Consider the following 24,426-nt stretch of genomic DNA (forward strand, 5'->3'; position numbering starts at 1 on the left):
ACAGACAAATGACATCAACAAGAGTGCTTTCTTTCTCAATTTTCCCTGTACTGCACAGAGCTTTCCTTTGTTTTTCCAGCTCCAAACTTTCCAACCTTAAACACTTCAGTAACCCCCCAAAACTGTCTGCAGTTATTCTACTGGAGTTGGAGTATATTCTACAGGGCAAGCGAAGTCTCCTGTCTAACTACGAAACCATAGTCTCTCATATTCCATCTGCTATCTGAAGCAACTTTCCTCCTGTGCACAGGAATGGCTCCTCAGCCTTCAAATTCCTTTAACAGAGCATACTTCTTCCTGGAAATTTTTTCCACACCACATTTCAACAGGACATTTCTATAAGATTTTTCTGCTATCTCAGGTTCACTGAGACATGAGAAACTGTGTCAATTGTTTCTCTACTCAGGACAAATTTAAGCTGCCCAGGTTAGGAATCCAATTTTTGTGTCTTCATCCAGTGCCAAGCACACGCTCAACAAGAAATCAATACAGTGTTCTGATCACCTAATAGATTACGAGGCAGTCTAATATATAAAAAGTGTGGGAGGTTATGCAAGACACGTAGAATTCTTCAAGAATTTCGAAGTGAATTTGGTTCCTTTCACTTGACTGTGTTTCTAAATCTAGGTACGTATTTAGGAATTACAAAGAGGAAACTAATTTCATAACTTCTAAGTTCTTAATATACAATTGTATTTAGGGAAAAAAACATACTCATCATCTGGGGTTAGCTGCACAGGTTCGCTGGTAAACTGCGTATCAAAGTTGTCCAAACCATAATCATCTGTGATCTGAGGCTGAAATGGAGGGGTTGCTTGCTTCTTTTCCAGCTAAGAGAAAATATAATGAGGAAAGGAAAGAAAAATTTAAACGTTAAGCATTTAGTAGATCTAAAAACAGACATATACATTGGCACTAGAGTGCATGCACAGATAAGCCACTGAGGTTATTTTTAATATTGGTAGAAGATATAAACAAACTAGTAAGACTTAAGAGTAATAGATTTTGACACTACATGTTATATGCTTACCTGTTTACCCTATTGCTATATTTTCAATACAAAACAACCCTTGAAAAATAGTAAGAAATTAATAAAACTAAGACTACAGAAAAACTGTTTCCCAAGTCTTTCACCATATAAATTAAAAGAAGACATTGTTGCTATACAACTTCAGCTTCACACTTAAAATCAAAAATATATTCCAGAAGCTTTCCAGTCAAGCCAAGATGCCTTCCCAGAATATAATTAATTTTTCTCTTTTGTAAGCTCCTCTAAAGCTGCCTCTTGTAAAAGCAGCCTCTTAGATTAGAAGTTGCATTTAAATCAACCTGTCAAGTCAATATAACGAGGCCTAATGTTAGATGCAGCACTGAACAAAACCAGTAAGCAGAATTTACTAACATCACATCAACGGCTAGCCACGTGGCTAAGCAGTCATTAAAAGCAAGTCACACCAACCAACACAATAGCTTGAACAGCCCAGAGGCTTATTCTGCAATTAAAATATAACTATGAGGGTATTTACAGATAATATTTCCTGCTACAGGAACTAGAAACCAGTATTTATCTTCCATACCAGCAATAGTCAATTAAAAAAATGGTTCTGACTCAAATAATGCTGTTCTAATAATTAAGAACCTTTTCTCATTTGCTGTAACAGTAGCATGTTCAACAGTAGGTTTTTTTTTTGTTTTGTTTTGTTTTAGTAGTTTTCTAATTAAGGCAACCCCCTGCTATCCTCCACTTATCAGAATGCTCTTATCATGGGTTTGAGTGACACAGGAGCTGACGACAGTTTAAATGTCATTTGTTGAAATCTCGATACACAGCACTTCCAACAAAATAAATAAAAATGGAGGAAACAACTCCACCTGGTTTAGCTTTCTTTCAACCGGACAGTGTTCCAGTGGAATACCACCACAGATTGGGGTTCTGACTTTGGGAAGCTGGCAGAAGCCCATGCAACTGATCCAGCTGAGATACTGATTCACAAAACCAGTCAGTAATCACATCCAGGATGTTGTATGACCAGATTCATTCTTGCCAGCTAAATCACGTTTTGCCTCAAATGCAAAGGAATACCACCATATTTTCTATGTTACTTCTATTGTATTGTAATATTTCAACTAGGAGACTTAGAGTATAAAGCATCTTGAATTACACTAAATAGATTTTATAGGATTGCCTATGAATTATTCTAATAGATTTGTATACTTCTCAGGTTTTTCTTGAAGTTGTTACACAGCACTTACATTTGTGAGCAGAATTTTCTTCATCATGACTTGAAATTTCACACTGTGCTCTCTGAGCTACACTCTGAGCTTTATAGCTACATTCTTCGTGCTTTCAGAGTTGTTTGAAGTGATCCTATGAAACACTACAGGCTTCCCATGTACACCACAGTTAACAGTAGTTTTCCCATTTAATGTTACTGAATGAAATTTGAATTCTAAGAACAAGGGAAATCAATGGGTAAGTAAATTCAGGCTTCTGGTACTAACAGTTCTGTTTGCTGCTATTAAAAGGCTACCAGACTCGATCATTATTCTGATTTGCTAGGGCCTATGTGGTATATACACTTTGGGTTAGCTGGCCACTGGAGGTCACCGTTCCTCTAGTGAAATACCAGATAGAAAAAATCAACATTCGTAATTCCCTTTGGAAGAGACCTAATGACACTAATGGAAAATTGAAAAACCACAATTTGTTCTCATGCAACACATCCTCAGTGACAAAAGTATTAAATTACAAAGTAAAAAGACTATCTTAATATATGGGTTTGTATGGAGATTGAAATTTAAGTTTGGTTTTCCTGTTTTCATGTATGTTTCACTAAACATACATTTAAAATTGGAATACTTCAGGCTATTAAGCCAACTAGGGCATGCCTTTTGTTGGAAAAGCAGCAGGTAGTCTTCCTTCCTATTTCACCATTTTTTTGAAATACTAAATGCTAGGAAGCATTTAGTAACAATCCTCTCCCACAGCTGCATACAGACTGGTTTCATGGCTCGGTTAAATACTATCCTTCCCTCCCTTCAAGGCTGTGGTTCCACCAATGCTTCAATGTTTTTTGAAGTATTCTCTAAAATTCATCATGTATTTTAAAAATGATACGAACAAGTTTTAACCATTCTTCAAGTTTGGAAAGAAGCCAAATCTCTAGTTGGGGAAAAAGAAAGCCAAAAAAAAAAAGCCAAAAAGCCTGTTTGCATTACCTTACATCACCTGAAGAAATGAAAATAGTTTTACATGTATCAATCTGAAATACTTCTTGATTAGTGCTTCTAATGGGGTTGCTACATATATAAAAAGAAACTACAGAGAGTGTTCCTTTTGAATACGTATAAGCAGAAGTAATTATTTTTACCAGATCCCAGTCTATGCTGCGGAAAAACGTATGAGACTTGATATCAGAAAATCCTGTTTGTGGCTGACAACCAAGCCTTTCTTTGGGATCCTGCAAAAACAAAAACAAAAACTAATGTTACATACTGAGTCAGTTACAGCCGTTTTTTTTTGTCAAAAGCTCATCTACACAACTCAAGCATGTCCCAACAGTAAATAAAATAATGCAAGAAGACGCACATATTATGGCTACCAAGTAATTTCATTCTTTTTTCTTATTCTTTGATGATGTTTTATGACAGTTCATTTTAAACATGGTATTTTACAACTCAATATAACAAGATTTATTTAAGAATTCATAATTAATATCCTTCTCTCCTTTAAAATTATGCTTCTATGGATTTCAATCAATTTACTTAAATGAGTAATAAGCATTTCAGAGACAAGTTTATAAACATCTAGAACAGTTTTTAGCTAGGCGTGGGCTTTCAAAACAAGTCTATAACGTGGAATTTTTCAGTAATTTAGCAACTAAGATGTGGCATGTTGTTCTTTTAAACATACAGGATGCCAAGGTTTTATAGATTTTCTTAATAGTAAGCAGATTAACTTCTTAACCATATTCCTTTCAACAGGAAGCTCTGACTTCCAGATATTAGATGCTAAAAATAAGAGAATGTTATTTACCTTGTTTAAAAATCCTTTTAACACATGGGAGGCCTTGACAGAAAGAAACCTTGGAATCCGGATTGGCTTCTCAAGAATAACTGTTATAGATTTAAAAACAGCAATACTTTTTGTTTGTTTGTTTTATGATATTGACCATGATTTTAACACAAACATTATACTGTTTTAAAATGTTACCATTTGGAAAATGGGAAGATATCATAATTATTTAAAATAATGCAAAAAAAAAAGGAGCTACAATAACACAAGGACTATTGCACCAAAACTTCAAGATTTCCTAAAAGAAATGTTTTCTTATCTTTTTCTGTTCTTTTTAGTACGAACAGGGAATAGAACATCTTTAGATTCACTAGCATATGACAAAGTATACTTCTAAACAATACTTCAGTTGATATTAAACTCGTCAAGAAGACTGTAGTAGAGTGTTATGCAACTGCAACAGTAACTAGCTTAAAGAACAGTTCTGCATTTTAGGGGAATAGGCAACTCTACAGTTGTTAAGCTTTAGAAGTTTCAATTGTAATAAGCATTGAAGCATTATTAGTCTTGTTTAGAGAGCTTCATATCACTATTCCAGAAGGGTACAACTGATTAACAAACAGTTATACTAATTCCCTAAGAAGTAAAAGAAAAGTTATATGGATCCAAACTATAGCTTGGTAAGGTTCTTTCTCAAGAGATCCTCCTATCCTCTCACATAGCATTGAATTTTTATTCTTGGACTGTAGAGTGCCTTTGAACAAAGATGCCATTCCATGCAACTTCTGTTGGTTATTTCTACACTCTGAGCATTCTTTGTCTGCAGCAGGCTTCCTAATTCCAGGCTGCTTTATCTCAGTTCAACAAAATTAATTTCTGGAATGAAGAACTGAAAATATTGGAGCCCTTTACATATAGTAGGTCTGCAGGGAGCCATGACATAAGAGAAAAAGAAAACAAGACAGTTCTAAGTGTTTTACTGCAACTGATAACTTCCATTGTTCCTCCCCCAAGAGAATTCGTGGGGAACGATAAAAGACTGTACCTTGGAAGAGGTAATCTTCAGTGTTCATGTCTGGATTGTCAGTAATGATATCAAATGGAGACCTTCCTGCCATCATTTCAAACATCAACACACCAAGAGCCCACCAATCCACACTGAACCCTGTAAATATTTAAAGAGAAGATTTTCAGCCAGGACTCCTTGAATTTCATTGTTCTCTCAATATGAAGATTAATGGCCTGTTTCTGCAGAGTACTGAAATTCTCTACTGTCACTGAAGCCACAGAAATACTGAACAGCATCACTGGATGAGACTTGACAGTTCTCAGAATTTGGACAGCAGAGGCAACCTGTATAGGATTTTGTAGGCATCTGCCAGAGAGCAGTCGTCCACTGTGTTTAAGCCGGAAATTTGTGTTTTATTTTTTTAAAGGAGGTTGAACATTCTCGAATGTTGTAACAGTACACAGCTCAACCTGCTGATTAGATCAGTTCACAACTAACACTGGTTAAAAGACTAGTTTTGATTCTGCATAAGCAATGAATTTTGACACAGCATTCTATAACTTCACCTGGGGGACAAGAGCAGCTGGGATGTAAACTACATCAAGGAATGGGCTTGGTTTTGATACAGTATCATTGAATTATTCTTTTCCAGGGAAAGTAGGATTAAAAGAAGCTGAAATGAATGACTACAGGAGAAAAAATACTTTTTCATTTCAAAAAAAATTAGACTGTGCAACATTCATATTTTCTCAAAATATACTAACAACAGTAGTATTTGAATCAACCTAGAACCAGAACTTAAATTTCTGCTCGTTTATAACTCCAATGTCAAATTGTTCAGTCCTTGCTTACCATATTCTTCTCCTCTTAGGATCTCTGGTGCAATATAATTTGGTGTTCCACAGAAAGTGCTTGTAGTGTCACCAGGGCCCAATCCTTCCTACATACACAAAACAGTTAAAAAATAAATTAAAAGTTGACCTCTATTTGTCACATAGGAAACAAAATAGAAATTTAACTGAGCCAACAAGGTCAACTTCTTATGTCCTCAAAAATGACCCACATAAAACATAAAAAGGAAAAATTACAAATGTGGTCCTATTCTTGTCATTTTTCAGAGTAAAGTTGCTATTCCACAACTAAATTGAGGCTTCAGTAACACTGGTGATAAGCAAAAGGTAATTTCTGCCAGTTTCTTTTAGTATCGTTGAGTACTGTATTGGACTTAGAAGCTTGAACAGAGATACACTGAATTACAGAGAGAGACAAGAGAAATGTAAGAAAAATCCTACCTTGCACATGCCATAATCTGTTAATTTGATATGACCCTCTGCATCCAGAAGAACATTGTCTAGTTTTAAGTCTCTGTAGATTATGCCTCTTTCGTGTAGAAAGTTCAGAGCAATACAAATTTCAGCAGCATAAAACCTGAAGTTGAAAAGGAGAAAATCACATTAACAGAGATTGTACACACAGCAAGTGCAAAGAAAAAAAGATCTGCTCTTAAAACAAGAGCTTACAGCCAGCTTTTCTCTATGAACAGGATACTGAAAAGCAGCTACTTTTATTTGCAAGGCCATTGAACTCATTTAAAAATGTTCCTTACAATAAGGCAAATTATTTTAATTCTATTAATGAAGAAAATATTCTGTATCTCACCTATTTTTCAGAAAAATCTGTAACGACACACAAGAACCATATTTTCAGCTTAAGACAAGACTTTACGCAGTGCATTATAGCAAGCCAGGTTTTTCTTCCTTCCATCACCAAATATATTAATTCAACATATGATCAAAAGAATTAAAATAGCTACGTCATCTACCAACCTATCAAAGAAGTGTTAACTAGATATGAAGCAGTAAGCAAAAATCAATGGGAATAACTTGCTAATTATGAAATGCTTTCTTAACTTAAGAAGTATGTATCTTTTTTTTTTTTTTTTTTTAAAAAAAAAAAAAAAAAAGTTAACATTTCTCCCCATGGCACAACATTCTAAGCTTTAAAAACAACCTTTCATTCTTCCTTTGCTATTCATCTTCTTTTATAGAATAAAGTTTTGAAAGCATTTCATACAACATTAAACAACACAGGAAAACCACTACAGCTGGTTTAATAAAATACCTTGCATGTTCTTCAGGAAGTTTTCTTTGCCGTTGCATATGAAACATAAGATCTCCCCCATTTACATACTCTATGACAAGAAATAATCTGAAAGTATATAATACAGTTAATGGCTTCCAGTGAAATTCTCAATAGGAAAAAAAATATTTGTACTCTTCCAATTCAAGCCATTTTCAACTTCCACTCTTGAATTAGTCACTCATATTTCTCAGAAACTATTTAAGAAGGGAAAAATATTTATTTAATCCACGTTACGTAGGATCACATCCTTTATTTAAATGCAAATAAAAATGGTGAATTCAGACTAAATGGAAAGAGGCAGCTGCATTCAACAGTTTGGTGTTAACAGATATACACAAATTGTTCTCCTACTATAACTTGTTTTCTTTGGACCAACTAACACAATCTGATGTCGATGAACTTAAGTGCTTGAAAACAGTTTCTTGCTTCTCTGTTTCTTTAGTGTAGGACACGACAGCTATAACCAAACCAAATTCAAGACACTGCGAACCGATTCTGCCACCTTCCGTAGATTCGGGTATTATAAAACTCACATAGCAGCTGTTTTACCCATATATCAATGATCAAGGTTTATAAAACAAAATTTCATATCTTTCTTACCGACTTGTTGTTTGAAAGCATGAATGTAAACCAACTAGGAATGGGTTACTGGATGCCTGTTCAAACACATGTTTCTCTGTCTGTACCCAATCAATATCCTGAAATAGAATAATTGAACAATCAGAACTTCTGCTAGATAACCAGTGTGGGTATTCCCAGAAATTGTGAACATCTATTCTCCCTTATATAGTGTCAGTGCTATGATATTCTTAAGAAAGATAAAAATCCCTTGATCTGGAAGATAGGAAACAATTTAATTCAATTATATATTAAATTATATAAGTTCCTTAACCATTTAGAAAAGGCTCTGCACAAAATTCACCTAATTCCTGTCAAGAATAGTTTCACTGTAGTGAGATATTGTATGAAGGAAAGCAAAGTTCAACCACAGGACAACCAGCCTGGCTGAGCAACTGAAGTCTCAAAGGGAATCAAGAAGTGTCTCCATCAAAACCAGATCTAATTGGTTTTGTGCTGAGACACTCCTGAACATAGAGCACCGCAGAATGGTAAATACAAGTGCCAATATGAACCTCAAATTCAATTTTGAATAAAACAATGCGTCCACTTTGGTTTTAATGAATGAGCATCTCCTAAAGAGACTTCAAAGGAAACTCAGTTTTGTACATACGTGCAGTACACTAGTATGTGCTGCCTGCTCACTGCAGACCAGTTATCCCATCCCCTGCATATACCCACCATGGCATGTTCCAGGCCTATGGCACTGCAGGTGATTGAAGCCTTCCTTCTTTCTTTGCTGGGATTTGTTTATACCCATTCTATTCCACCCCCGACTGTTTTTGTTCTTTTTGTAACTTACGCATTTGAGTGTGCTGGTTTTTATAATCAACAGATTTTTGATGATAATCAAGATGTGCAGCACCGATTTGCATAGACTTGTTTTTTTTAAACAAGCCAGTTAAAACCTTACTGACCTTAAATGGTAGCAACATAACTTTTAAACCTACGGCAAAGAACACTCCAAAGTGCTGTGCACATACACACTGTAACTGTAAGAACAGTTTGAGTTCCCAGTCTGAAATACAAATACTTTGCATATAAATTATATAAATTTGTCTGCCTTTGAAAACATTTTTTTCATTCTAAATCAAGTGCCCGAATTCTACCCCATTCATCTCCTCTCACAGATTATCACACTCAAGTTGGCACATTCGTCATGTGCATTCTACTAAAATTAAGATTTTTTTAATTAGAATAAGGGATATTTCTCTCAAATTTCATCCTGATGTTAGAGTTTATGCAGTTGATGATGCATTCAAAACCTACTAGAACTTCTATTGCACAAATGCCATCTAAAAACTTCAGCTTATTTTTTTTTTTAATAGTATTAAGCTTTTAAAATATGTAATGGAACACAATTAGCAGCCTTTTACCTCATCATCATGGACCAATTCTTTTTTCACTACTTTCATAGCATAAATTTGATCATTCTTTTTTAATCGAACTAAAAGAACTTTGGCATAGCTTCCGCGTCCAATAACTCTGATTAAATCGAAGTCCTGTAGTCCAAGCCCCTGAGAAATCTTAATTCCATCCATTCCATCAATGACTGGTTTGATATCCTGTATAAAAAAGGAAACAAATTGACGCTAGAAACAGATGCTTTTATAACAAGTAGCTATTACAGCAGAGGTCTTTAATCACTGGACAGAACACGCTAACTTCACATGCTGTTCTCACTGCCACACTGATTTTAATGGTCAATTATAACCGACTTATTTAGAAATGTTTTGTTGGTATTGCTTTTGCTCTTATTAGTAGCTACTGTGCTCTTCGAAGTTCTAATTTGTTCAATGAATTCTTCAAATATTCCCTACTGGAAAACAGAAGGCAATGCCTTTAGAAATGGGGTCTTAGTCATTCTTGACCTGTAAGCATGTAGAATTACACTTTCAACTGAGCAAAGAGCATCTTCCGTATTCTGACATGGATACTGCAGTACAAATTAATGAAAGCTAAAGAGAAGACATAAAACAGTAATTTGCTAAAGAATATACCCATCTTGGTTTCAGTTTAGAAAACTGTCTAAGATTTAATATCTTTATTTAAGATTTAATATCTTTATTATTATTTAATATCTTTAATATCTTCATCGATGATCTGGACGAGGGCATCGAGTGCACCCTCAGTAAGTTCGCAGATGACACCAAGTTAGGTGCGTGTGTCGATCTGCTTGAGGGTAGGAAAGCTCTGCAGGAGGATCTGGATAGGCTGGACCGATGGGCTGAGGTCAACTGCATGAAGTTTAACAAGGCCAAGTGCCGGGTCCTGCACCTGGGGCGCAATAACCCCAAGCAGAGCTACAGGCTGGGAGAGGAATGGTTGGAAAGCTGCCAGGCAGAGAAGGACCTGGGAGTGATGGTGGATAGTCGGCTGAATATGAGCCAGCAGTGTGCTCAGGTGGCCAAGAAGGCCAACGGCATCCTGGCTTGTATTAGGAACAGCGTGACCAGCAGGGCTAGGGAGGTGATCGTCCCCCTGTACTCAGCTCTGGTGAGGCCGCACCTCGAGTACTGTGTTCAGTTTTGGGCCCCTCGCTACAAGAAGGACATCGAGGTGCTTGAGCGGGTGCAGAGAAGGGCGACGAAGCTGGTGAGGGGCCTGGAGAACAAGTCCTACGAGGAGCGGCTGAGGGAGCTGGGCTTGTTCAGCCTGGAGAAGAGGAGGCTCAGGGGTGACCTTATTGCTCTTTACAGATACCTTAAAGGAGGCTGTAGAGAGGTGGGGGTTGGCCTGTTCTCCCACGTGCCTGGTGACAGGACGAGGGGGAATGGGCTTAAGTTGAGCCAGGGGAGTTTTAGGTTAGATGTTAGGAAGAACTTCTTTACAGAAAGGGTTGTGAGGCACTGGAACAGGCTGCCCAGGGAAGTGGTGGAGTCACCATCCCTGGAAGTCTTCAAAAGACGCTTAGATGTACAGCTTAGGGATATGGTTTAGTGGAGGGCTGTTAGCGTTAGGTTGGAGGTTGGACTCGATGACCTTGAGGTCTCTTCCAACCTAGAAAATTCTGTGATTCTGTGATTTACTATGGTAATTTGAAAATTTTAAATAGGTGCCTGTGAACATACAGAAAGAAATACTAATTTCTCAAAAGTGAAGATTTGCAGAAAATATTCAATGATGAAGAACGTTGTTTTAAAATTCCTTATTGATTTTAAATGACAAATTTAATTCCAACAAATAGTTAAGATAATGTGAGCATGAGACTGAAAAGCAAGAAGTTCAATTAGACAAATACACTATGCATTTGCACTTTCCTTATTCTACCAGGGTATACAATGCTTTGACATACTTCTATGGCCTATTTTTATCTGACCTCAAACTACAGTACTTGTAGACAGATCAGCGTTCTGCTGAACTAAGGAAAGTATTTATATAAAGAATCTTGATCTAGGATTGACTGCTATTAGAAGAGATTGGTCTGAGCCTGAAGATTCCAGTCAACAAAGCTACCAGAATACCACATCCTCTTCGCAGGACACCTTAAATCATTTCAGCAAAGCTCAAAAGCAATATGTAAAAGTCAGAAGAGCATTCAGGTCAGCTGAATAAACAACACATATCCATATTTAAACACTAACAGTATCTACCTGAGCGGAAGTCAGTAACTTCAGATAGCAATTAAAATTCTGATGTATTTTAAATTTCTATCTGTCAATCCATGAATTTGAGACAAATCCTAAATGCACACGACTGAAAATAAGGCAGTCGCTTAACCAAGAGCAGGAACTATTCGAGTGTAAATTAATAATAGTGACAAGCATTGTATTGGAGGTAGAGACAAGGTGCAGGCTTGTTTAAGAGTAGGATAACTAAGTACTAGCATTCTGCAGAATGCATTTATCTCAAATATGCCAGAAGCATTTTTAGAAGCAGCTTCTTGAAACCCTTTAGAATTTAAGTGTGTTGGAATCAAACTGCTCTAAAGGAATAATGCTCTTTGTATGCAGAGGTTGTGTCAGAACCTCTACAAAAGCTGAAAAACAGAGCTCAGGTCTGTTATTTTTCTTGTACTTCCAAAGGAGCTCTCCATAAATTATTAGAGACAGCTAGATAGTTAAGGTACTATCAGATTGAACCAATTTTCATAATGTTAGCCTGCAGAAGTAGCCTTAGGGTGATAAGGGGTATACATCAATTAGAGAGGGCAGATAAGATGAAATGTCAATGCCACCATATGTTGCAAGAACCAATAAAGTCAAAAACCTGTTAAATCAATGTTGTTTCAGCATGAATGAAGAGAAAAAACATCTCTCACATTATGACTGAGATAAGAAGAGCTGTTTACAGAAAAAATCTGAAAATCCAAAAATACTTTAGAGATTATTTTCAGAAAAAAACAGGCCTCTCATGGTAGCAGAAAAAATAGGACAAATAACTAATTACTTCATAGAAGGTCTGTGACTAAGAGTGCGTAAAAGTGAATTACAAAAGTAATTTTAAAAACATACCTCAGAGTCATCTTTAATGCTGTCATGTTTCCTGTTTGAAGGAATGTAAGGAACTGCAAAATCAAACAAAAGTAGTGTAATTAAGGCCTTCATTAGAAGTCATTACAAAACTGTTAAATGGAAAGATGATTTAGTGGTTTGGGGTTAGTAGTTTGCTAGTCCAAAGTAAACTTTCAAAAAAAAATCAGGTAAATTGGAAACTGGGCCTCCTATACTAACTTTTTTGGTATAGGATCCAGTCCATCAGACCATACTTGCTAATAAAGAGAGCCCAGCCTAGATGAGAGTTTAACTCCTGCAATACTGAACATAAAAAAGGCAACTACAAACTCAAAGATCTCATCCTCTGAAGTAATTACTTAAGGATGTCACAGGAGGCAAAGTTACCAACTTGATGAACTTGAATAGTGCTCCGATGTTGACAGATTTCTGGACTATGCTATCGTCACAGTACAAGTGAGGAAGCGCATGAATTCCATCTTTAAACATCCTTTTTACCAGGAAAATACTCACTTCCATCAGCTTCTTCTGAAGGGAGGTCAACTTCATCATTTTTATCATCTAACTGAGGTTCCTGGGAAGGCATGACCGAATCCTTGTAAAACATAAAGCATACAGGAAAAAATGTCAATTTACGCAGTCCCTTTTAAGTCATCATGTCTTATCACATAACTGCAATATAACAAGAACCTTACATTTGTAGCTTCTGAAAGCTGGATTTTGTAGGAAGTACTCCAGAATATTAACACTTTGTAACACATTATCAGACCCATCTACCAAAAAGCATAAATGTTATTTCAACTGTTCTTTGTAACTACTGGAGATGCTTAGCTGTCTTCTAAAAGTGAGATTAGTACATTTTATTGCAAAGTTCAAACTTTAATTGTATTAAAGAATGTTTCATGGGGAACTGCAACAGAGTAAACATACTTCAATGATGTTACATACTCAATTTAGAGCACTAGCCACATTCCTTTCCTGTTTAAAAAAAACAGGAATCGTTACTCATTGTGCAAAGGTATTGAATAACTTGGTAAATACAACAGTATCAAGCAATTTTATAATACTTTTGGATCCTGGTCTCATCTGCAACTCGTGATGAGTCATGTATGATTATTCCAGTAGGTGCAGCAACACGCATGAATTGTGAAGAATCTAGTAGTGTCAAGGCAAGTCATATATAAACCCAATTTTTTCTACACTGGTGTTAACTTCTAGTTAACAAAATGATGATGCAAGAATCAGTGAAATACTAGTTAAAGTCTGGGATGAGTACATAGAAGAGCTGAAGTTTAGGAACACAATTTAATATTTAAAATATGGGAAAGATACTGGAGTTGCTGCTATGATAGAGACGAAGAAAACAGGATTGGAGAAACAAATGGAAAAACATCAGAGGTGCAAAAACCACACGAGTGCCTTGGTGCTTAAAATACGGTAAAATAAGCTAAGAGAAGCAACCACTAAGATTGTCAGTAACTCTTTATCTGTAAAATAAAATTTCCACTGGAGAAGTGAAGTCAAACTCAACCTTGCTCACAGTCATATCACAGGTTTTCTTCTCAGTTTGTCCATACTATTCACTAACTAAAGGCCTATACTTCACAGACACTTTGATAACTGAAAATCAAATACTGCCCAGCGTTATAAATCTTCAACTGTACAGGATATGTATCTGGAATAAGCAAAACAGAACACAACCAAACATCTTAGTTTTAGACAGAAATCAAACTTACCATATGCCTCTTGCAGGTCAGTGGAACAAGTATATGACAACGTTTATGGACCAACAATTTGCAGTTGATACACTTGTAACCTTGCCTTCCGAGACCCCATATCCTTTCACTGCACTGGCCACAGTATGCTCTCTAAAAGCCAGAACACATATCATCAATTTCAGTTATCAATTCCCTTCTGTAGGCTGGTAGTTAGCTGGCAGAAAGAACCCACCCTACAACAATCCATCCTATTCACCCCCTAGAAATATTCAATAACAATTATTTTGGAATACCCAGGATTTCATAAATAACTGAAGATTACACCTCATGCTTAGAATTGAGCTAAAATACACTTTTTTTTTTTTAACTGAATGTTAAGAAAACAAATGTCTCAAGCAGATGGAATACATCACAACCTAACATTTGCAAATCGTTCTTAGACAATAAGTCTATTCTGAACTACAGATACTGACAGAGGTTACCCAAACAAAATCGACAGGAATTTGCACACGAGTACACAAAAAGCAGCCAAACTGACTACTTTCAAGAACACTAGCACAACATATGAGTCTCCGCAAATTAAATTATGAAGACTGTTCTACATATGCACCTATCCACTTTTGACAATGGTAGAACATCAGTAGAAACTTTGAAAAACATAAATTAAAAATCTTATCTATCAAGTGTGATTTAAAGCCTCTGCACACTGCATTATTTAATATCAGAAATATATGGCCCTTTTTCTTCGTGCAGGGAAATCGTATCTGAATAAATTAAACCAAAATGAGGACAAAGGAAGAAGTCAGACATTCTACTGTTGACTTTAACAAGGCACTTCTTGAAATCATTTTTCCAGTGTATGTGTGCTGTGGTCATTTTTTCTACGTTACCCAAACTGCCAAACAGATTCTTTTATGCCAAGAAGCCGCCTAGTCACAGTTCTCTTTCTACACACGACGCACAGATTGCCAAAAGATGTGCTCAGTGTTCACTATCTGCAAATTTTCCCTGGTAGTTCTGACAGGCAAAGGAGGCTGCCTATCACTGCAAGCTGCACAAGCAGTCCTGCGCTCATCCCCCATGCCAGGCTTCAAGCTCTGCAACTGTCTGAAAGCCACAGAACAGTGAAAGTCTGTTCCTCCGAGCAAGCAGCAGTTAGTGTGGTTATTCAGATCCTCAGACTAATGAATCATACAGTGTCCTGCCCAGAAGTGTTCAACAGCTACGAATCCTTACTGGTAGTATTTTAAAAAATAATGCAAGATTGGACTTATTTTTTTGAAATGTTTTTTGTATTGCCTTTCTCATATTTTGATAGCTGTAGAAAACCAAACATAGCTACATTCCAGTCAGCTATACAGCTAGTTCTTGACAGGGAAAAATCCAAACTACGCTATCCAGGCCAAAACAAACATAAAAACCATACTGCGTATGAGAGAGCAAGCCTTGGGTATCTGTAGCCACTTCTTTCCATTTCAAAACTCCTGCTCCACAAGACTACCTTCAGTATTCTTACATACATTTGGCAGCAGTAACATGAAGGCTAAATAAAATGTTTAGGGCCTGGAGAAAGCATGCAAGACAATCTCATTTACTTCAGTCAAATGCAGGAAAGCAAGAAAAAAATGGACAAAGGGGCAGCGTTCAAATTCCATGAGTAATACAGGTACCCCTCGTGTCTCCCCAAAATGCATACAAACACAGAAGTAAGAGTTAACCCTTATGTTATGCTCAACAGGAATATACTGAACAATATCAAGGCTTAGATTCTTGAACGTGTTCATTTACCTGAATTAACCAAAGTGGTTTTAAAAAGTATTTTGAAAAAGGAACAAATCCATAATGTAATACTGCAGTCTTAAAAAAGTCAATGTGAAAATCTAGTGTCTAATTCAGTAATGCTTACATATATGACTAATTTATTATTAATCTATGCATTTTCATGTCGTGTCAGCTCATGTCAACTTTATTTCTAGCTTCAGTTGGATTTTGTTTGTATGGTTTTATGATTTCATTTCTACACAGACAGTTACAAAGTCTTGTTTAGGGCTGTTAGCAAATAAGCATGCTAATGAGGTTTCAAAATCTTCACTTGTTTATTCACCATTAGCCTAATCCCCATAAAAACTTATTCATATTAATAACACTGGATTCTTAATGTGGCAGATATGTATTCACAATGCTTCAAGGAAATGTTTTATGAGCATCTTGAAGTATGGAATGTTTCATACAATAAATTAAAAAAATAGCCTGTACACCACATTACGTAACTGCTTGTTATAATTCAGATAAATAACTTGTTTTTCCACATATCCAGTGATACTGAAGGGGCTTTTCCTTCTTTTAAAATGCAGTTTCGGGATGGGGAGCATTAAAAAAAAAAATATTCCATCCAGGCAGTAGTAAAGATTTCATAAAAGAAATGTTACTGCTGATTCAAAAAGTTAACTCACCTCACTGTACTCAGTTTTGTACCGAATTCCCAAAAGTGTACATTACATTTGTATATGTGCTGCAATACTTTGACATAATGGGCTAAGCCAAGGAGGAGCCTCAGCCTTAAAGCTACATTCACTTGCTTATGTGGATTAAGTCATATTCTTAATGCAGCTGTATTTTAGATCACACACAGGAAGTTTTTTCTTAATTAGATTACATAATACTTCAGATTCAAAACAGTTAAAGGCTACAGCTCTTAGCATTAATTTCAAGAATAAAAAAAGCACTGAAGGTAAAAGATTATGCTGCAATCAAGCAGCATGATCACAAAGGGTGGAGACGAGAAAAGCTGATCTAAGCACATCAGTTTAAAAATTCAAAAAAAACAGTTATTAGAGACTTTAAATCTGATTAGCGGAAAATGTATTTAAAGACCAAGTTGTATGATTTTTATGACCCGAATAACACTGCACAGACCACAACTAACATTAATAACCATCCAGCTTTTCCTCTCTTTTCACCACTCAAACACAGAAGAGCACGGACTGAGAAAACAATTACCACAGAACATTACTGAAACCCAACATTTTATACAACAGTACTCACTCTGTTAAAACGTTTGGCTTGAAACAAATGCCCATTCACTCTGTACAGCTTCCTCCATCTTCTGGCTCCACGTCGGTAGATTGATTCTAAGAAAGAAATTAAAAAGGTATAAAGCAGCAGCATGGTTACACAGTGACAGCAGACACACTACATTAAGCAAGTTGTGACTAAAAACAATCTTGCTTTTCTAAATATCAACGCACAGCTAAAATCCCTGATTTATTTATTTTTTTTAATTTTTTTAAGGCAGCCTTAAATGAGAGCTCCTGCAGGATGTGCTTTCACCATTGCCTCTCCCTTTTCTCTATCCCTGTCTTTTTCCTCACATGATCGTAATCTTGTTAGTTTCTTGGCTGCTTGCTGTTCAAGCTCAGGTGAGAAGGACAGATAACAGATAGTTAAAGAAACAGCTTCCTCTGGTAAAATTAGTGTCAACACAAACACTAAGGGTGTTTGGTGCTAATTAGGCTTTAGCTATACAGTATTGAATATAATACTAATTTGGAGAGTTACATTTCTTGACCTCAATTTCATCTTTGTTAGCAAACATTACCCCAAAATATTTTTTCTGTTATGGAAGCAGCACAAGTAGAAGACTGCAATTATTTCTAATATAGTCTAAACATGACAAGAAATCATTTAAGCTGTTGCAGACAGATTTTTCAGGAAGCCATGCAAGATGCATAGCATCTACTCCAAATGTATTTGTTGTCACTTTTCACATATATATGAGCAACATTTGAGTGGCTAATTAGAGAATTTGATATTAAATACTAAGTGTTGAAAAATTCATCATGCAGCACCAGTCCTGCATGCAGCTGTAATGGTGACACAGCCAGTCCCTGGCACACAACCAGCACCATGGCTTCCCATAGCAGGCAACCTCGGGGGTACTGGCTGCAGTGGGAACACGGGTAGGTAGAGGTGGGTGGTGAGCTAGGCAGAAGAGTCAGAAGTCATGTTAGAATGGGCAATACAGTCCTGCTACAAAAAATAGTAACAAAACTAAAGAAAAAAAGTCACATTCGGCATGATTTCCATTGCTGAATAATTAGTTCTAATGACACCTACTAAAGGATTCAAATTTATGAGCTTGAGGTTTACTGTAACACAAAGTTAAAAAGCTATTCTTGACAGTGGGACACTCACGACATCTTAAACATTTCCAAGAATATGCATCTCGCAGTGGTTTTACTGGTAATATCACATTGCTTGCAAAAGAAAAATGAAAAACTAGAATACTTCTTATTTAGCTATCATTATTTTCTCACTATCCTCAATAGCATGATGAGAAAGATTTTCCAACACAAAGGTTTAACTGTGTGCCTTTTAAAATGTGAATCATTTATACTAGTTATAATGCAACTTAAAACAGTTGGCAACTTGTACAAAATATATTTCATACACTTCATACAGAAAAATTAGGACGTAATACAGTTTCATAGGGAATGGAGAACTAAGCACCTTAGGAAGCATAACTCCCTCTGAGAAGGTAGCAGCAAAATGCACACTTTCATGACACCTTGTGAATGGCAACATACGTGCTGTATGTCCTACATAGGTCTGCTGGTTCTGCGGATGAAAACGATTCCGTTTCCTAATGTGGTTCTATTAGGATCATCTTACATTGACCGTATTTCTCCTGTCATCCTAACAAGGTCTATTAAATTGCCTTGTACTTCTCTTTAAGAAGTGTTGTAACTTCTCTGAAGGAATCTCCATCAGTTGAACAGTTTGTTTGTTTAACCTAGAGTCTAATACTTGTTCTTAAAGCTGTCCTTTAATCGGTCTCATACAAGTGAAACGATATTGAATACTCAACATGGCACATAGGGAAATATGCAATGTTAACTAAAATGCCTGACAATATAGCAAAGAACACGTAACAGGAAAGATTTGATAAGACCTCATTGGTAACACCTCAACACGGAGCAGCGTGTAAAGAATGAATTTATAACCCTCAGAAATTAACATAAAACCATGTTTAGCTCTCATGTGTTGTTTCTGCCTTTCAAGTTCTAAATACTTACATTTTAAATATTTTAACATTTGACTGTAAAAACTTAAGGGTAATGCAGGAGAAATTATTGATTAAAAGTTATTTTCACTTCATATTGAGCCAGCTACAGTCATAGGCTATGGACGTGCCATGTGTGAACATTGACTGTAACAGTGGTCAGAATTTAAATATTCCTTCATTGTCCTTCGCAAGCAAGACACAGAAGTATGGAAGATTGTTATCCCCCAAATGTGGGAATGTTCATACATAACTATTCACATGTGCAAATGTTTACTTGGCAAGTTTGAAACAGACATTGCACTAATAAATTGATTGTTAACCATTTGAAAACAATGAGAAGATGAAAGGCTGCCTGACACAGCATTAGCAAACACATGGCTACTAGAATAGGGGTGTCTCGATTGATATGCTCATTTGACCCAGAAAGCTCTTCAGAATCTGCCAAATATAAACTTTCCTTAAAGCAAGCAAACATAACCCTGCTTTCACAAGTGCAACAAAAATTTAAGTGAGAGCCTTGCAACGCTATTGTGAAGTTTTTGCTTAAGCACATGCTTTGAAGAATAAACTCCACTCTCAATAAAACAAAACAAACAAAAAAGCATAGGTGGAATTATTGCTAGCACATTTCAAACAAAACTTCGAAACTTTAGCTCCATTTATTCAGAAAAATCAAACCTAATTCAACAGTGCTTTGTGAAATACTACTTACTCTTCATATTTAATTACAAATCTTCCTGATTAAACTGTGAAATATGCCATACACAAACATCAATGAAAAACTGTTCCACCAGTTGTAGGATGACTTTTCACCAAGAGGTAGAAAACTTCAAAGATTTTTTTTCCCAAAATAGCTAATTGATTCATTAGACAAAGCACCATATGGAGACAACCTAATACATCTGTGTTCTGAACAGTAGCTTATCACTGACATGAGGAATACTAAGTGACTGGTAAGTTAACAAGCAGCTCACGCTGATGAAGTCTGTAAATAAAGGAGCAAGTCACCTCCTTAATTACTGCTAAATATTAAATCAAAGTCATGATTTTATAATATCCTTAGGAGGCAACAGTCTAACAGACGCTGAACTTAACACATCTTAGCTTTAAAAAGTAGGAACCAAAAAGGAGTGTTTCTTTACCGTACTTACATACTGAAGAGGACTATTTTTTTCATTTGTATTATATTATTGAATGCCTAAAACAATCAACCAGCTGCCTGTATGTAAATACACAAAAATTGCAGATATAAATTGATGAGTGAATTAACAAGTCTATTGTTCAGACTTCAATGAAGACTAACTCATCTACGGAAGATACTCCCCTGTTCAAGAACAACCCCACCACAACTTACCAGAAAGGGTGTGAACCTTGCCTTTGAAAAATGGAACTTGGTAAAGAAGAGAAATAGAAGAGCAATTGTTTTTCAAGTGGCAATATACTTTCCCAGCACTGGAGAACAAAAAGAACTTAAAAGACGGGTCCAACCTCCCCCCAGGCCTGAAATATTATTTTTCCATCCAAAGAAGTTTGGCAAACCTTGTACTTTCCAGAATATGTGAGAATTCATCAGCTGTCTGAAAAGCGTGCTTTACAACAACGAATGGCAGTAAGACAACCACAAAAATTTTATTTCCTCTGCGTTTGGATTTTACAAATGCTTTCTGCAATTCCAAAGTCTGCTTTTATGTGAACAAACCATAATGAAATCTTTTACCATACTAAGCAAAGAGATAATTTGCTATTGCTGCAAATCACTTCTCAGAGATTAATGCAAGTTGTTTACAGGCCAATTACATTGCCTGCCAGCTGGACAGTATGAGAATGCCCAGTTTTTGTTTTGTTCTTTTAATGTTTTGCTGAGCAGACAAGTGAGCATTCTTTCAAAACCAACTCAGGAATTGCAACCAGGAAATGGATACTGGTATTTTGGAAGGTCTCTGAATTACATGAAAGGTTAACATACAGAGAAAATTACATATAAAGATAAGTACATTTTGGGAAAGCGAACTCTAGAGAACTTGGATAGTGCATTGCTCCAACATCTGTTACGTAGTATTTCCCAAGCAGTGGAACAAAATTGCTTTCTAAAGCACGTAACAGACATACATTGTAGGGTGTAGTAATAGGCCTTTCTTATTATTATGACTGAACTGCTACATACAATTGACATTCTTTTCCAGAAGCTAGAGAAGAAAATATCCGTAACAATGCAAGCATCAACTGCTTTCACCTCTTGCAGTTATTAAAATGGTCAGAAGATGGCATTTTATTTATTTTATTTAAAACTGACTAGCATTTGGGAATCAACAGCATCCCCATTATACTTTTCAACAGACACCAAGATTAACCTTTATGGAGAGGAAAAAACCAAGCACAATTAGGACAGGAATAATGAGAAAGAAAAAAAGCAAGCGTGCTATGTGGAGTATCAGCAGAGAACCAACGGGGGGGACCACAACCCACCTCAGACCTGCCATTTGTTGCAACACAGCCAGAACACTTTCTGAATACCCTACTCCCCACTGGCTTCAAAGAGGTCAGCCGACTCCCATTTCAGGATTGCTGGATGCAAAACCTGTCCTCCATACACACTGATTTGTCAGGCGTGAGCTCTTGGTTGCTCATATTCATACCCTTCTGTTAAAATGGCTCCGTGCCATCACAAGGTGATAAACCAGATTTAATAAGATATTGGCATCCAATAAAAGCAGAGCTAACATCTCATTTCTAAAAAGCTGCACTTCTGCTGTGTTCTCCTTTAGATCAATCACACCTGTTAATGCCTTATCCTCTTTCTTGGTCTAAGAAAAAGACCAACCTCATTTTAAAAGCTCATCTGAATGGTTATTAGAAAATCAGGATTGCCTCGTCACTAAAAAATACTGACTGTATTCAAAATATATGAGAAAATTAGGAATCTAAAAACTGTTTTCAAGAACACAGGTTTTCAATTTCAAACAAAAAAATAGAAATACCTTACATTCACAGAAATACCAGAAATAAAATGGTCATTGCATACAAAAGTTTCCCTTAAAAGGTCCCTTAACTTGTGACCGACAGAAGGACTGATCAACCAAAAATATCATGCCTGCGGCCTGAGACACACTTCAGAGGCACCCTGTATGGAAGGCAGTGACACATCCTGCCTGAAAAAGACAGCTATCAAATGACCAGAAGACATCGAAGGAGTTGACTTGACTTTCTTTGCTCAAGAGATTCTATCAGCCTTCTAACTTGGGCACCTTATATAATTTGGGGACATCTAAACATTCAGTAGAAAACAGTTTACAGCACTACTTCTTGAAAACTGTAACCCTACAACTATCACAGCCAACACGTATGTGAGATAGCTTGGCATGTTTCTGGAAATAGACAAAAATAAACTTTAAAATCCCATAGTCAGATATAACAAAAAAGACATTTTTAAATAGTCCAAACTGCCTTACCATCAAGTATAAGAACTGTAATTTTGGTTACGATGCTAAGTGCAATAAGAAGCATCACGGCTAAAGCAGCCTGGCTTAGGTATGATTTGGGCAATGCACAGAAACAGCTAATCATAGCTTGAACCTCATGCAAAACTCAACATCACCTTCAGCAAGGCACAACTGCACAATTTAGCATATCTACATAACATTCAAAAGTTTGATTCTTCTTATTAGAGACTGCTGGGCACTCAAGAGAATTCTTAAATACATCTGTAGTGTTACCAAAATGGATACATCTGGGATTAAAGAAGGATCAGAGTAGTATTCTCCTAATCACTGGCAGAGAAATTGTAGCAAGTTTGGGTGATCAACTTACTTCCATACTGAATTCTAGAACATCAACTGTGAAATCAATCACAGAACTTGCATACAGTTCTCTTTACTTGTGAGACTAACCATTTATTAACTAGTTGTTAAGAACTGTTACGAATCTGACTTGTTGGTTAACAGCCCAGTTTACTCATTAATATCTATTCAAAACAAAAATGTTTAACATTAACTTAAAAAAAAAAAAAACGGAAGAACACTGAACCAGTACTTAAATGATTTAATTTGCCTTAGTGTTGAATTACATCAAAATCCAGTTTGTTAAAGCGCAGCCAGCTAAGACTTGGTCAGATCAAACTTCCATCTAGTCTTCATTATCTTAAACAGCAAATTATAACATACCTATTGAAAGGGCTGAAGGGAAAAAACAAAGTTAACTGTTGATAAGCCTCCCAGACCACCTTTTACGAGATTTCATTTTTATAATCCTTACAGGTAATGGTTAATTGATTTCTCAGTGGAGTACCTGACTTTTAAATTACCTGTATTTCATTGGCTATCTTTTTCTAAGTTAATAGATGTTATTTCTTAAGTTTTCTTCTAATGTACATCAAATTACTCGATTTGACTTCAAGTGATAGACATCCACACCTATTCAATTACATCATCAATGAAAAATGCAAGCCTACTCAAAAAACCCACCAGCTATTCAAAATGAATTTCACATTATTTCAAATCGATAAGGCTTGTATAAGGTAGCCTCCCCGATGCCCTTGAAGCCATTACTTGATTCCCACACTCAGTGTTAAGAAATACTTTGAGTTAGGCTGTTTTCCTTCACAGCATGATCCCATTACTTCAGCTTATGATCCATTCTAAACACAGCTCCATTTCCATTCCAAATGTTTACATTATTCCAGTATTAGCAGAATGGCAGCAGCTCAGTTTAGGTGTTACTTCATAAAGGAGTACTTTATCTCTTCTAATAAATCAGACTGAATGCATTTCTCTGGGTATAATATTAGCAGATTCAATTGGAAGGAATTCAGGAGCGTGCAGTATCTCAGTATGACAGGATACTATTACCTTGCTGCAGGATTAACATTCCATATCTATCACTTTCCAGCCCAATAGATACGACCCATCAGTATCTCAGAGCACCTCATTCTGCTTTGTGTTAGGAGGAAAGCTGAAATTAACAAGAATCCACATTTGTCCACTTATGTCATGAGTTCTGGAAGTTGTGCTCGATTCTTGTCATCCAACAGAAAAGTCTCACCTCAGAGATTCTCCCATCCATACTTGCGCTCCCCTTCTAAGCGTATTATTTAGTAACTAAATAATAAGAAAAACCTGAATAATTTCAGAAGTTCAGCAGACCTGGTATACTCTAGATTAAATAATTATACACTAATAGCAAATTGAATCAGTCTACCAACATATTTTATGATGCAGAGAACTACCTTTTCCCAAGAAAGCAGCTATCCATCCCAGAGCTTCTCATAGTTACAGGGGAAAAAATGCAAATGATACCATCTTATGTACCTGTCCTCTCATCTGCTCTGTTAATGGAACGTTACAGCATTCTACATGTCAAAGAAAGCATGGTTAAATCTTTCAAGTTAATGATAGTATTTGTCTTTGAGC

The 24,426-nt window shown here is 36.3% G+C and overlaps 1 protein-coding gene across 6 annotated transcripts in view; it reads right to left on the bottom strand.

Moving 5' to 3' along the window:
* PRKCZ (protein kinase C zeta) overlaps positions 1-24,426 on the bottom strand; it is a 42,085-nt gene that overhangs the window by 690 nt on the left and 16,969 nt on the right. For all 6 annotated transcript variants that reach the window (XM_084494726.1, XM_084494724.1, XM_084494725.1 and 3 more), the window contains 13 exons: positions 17,002-17,087; positions 13,975-14,106; positions 12,752-12,833; positions 12,239-12,291; positions 9,161-9,349; positions 7,767-7,864; positions 7,146-7,232; positions 6,317-6,452; positions 5,877-5,964; positions 5,061-5,180; positions 4,037-4,116; positions 3,372-3,461; positions 715-830 (listed from right to left, as the gene is read on the bottom strand). In XM_084494726.1, the coding sequence (XP_084350852.1) occupies positions 715-830; positions 3,372-3,461; positions 4,037-4,116; positions 5,061-5,180; positions 5,877-5,964; positions 6,317-6,452; positions 7,146-7,232; positions 7,767-7,864; positions 9,161-9,349; positions 12,239-12,291; positions 12,752-12,833; positions 13,975-14,106; positions 17,002-17,087 (1,357 nt within the window). The remainder of the gene's footprint in view (positions 1-714; positions 831-3,371; positions 3,462-4,036; positions 4,117-5,060; positions 5,181-5,876; positions 5,965-6,316; positions 6,453-7,145; positions 7,233-7,766; positions 7,865-9,160; positions 9,350-12,238; positions 12,292-12,751; positions 12,834-13,974; positions 14,107-17,001; positions 17,088-24,426) is intronic.

This window comes from Aythya ferina (genome assembly GCF_964211825.1).
Source record: "Aythya ferina genome assembly, chromosome: 21".
Lineage (NCBI taxonomy): Eukaryota > Metazoa > Chordata > Aves > Anseriformes > Anatidae > Aythya > Aythya ferina.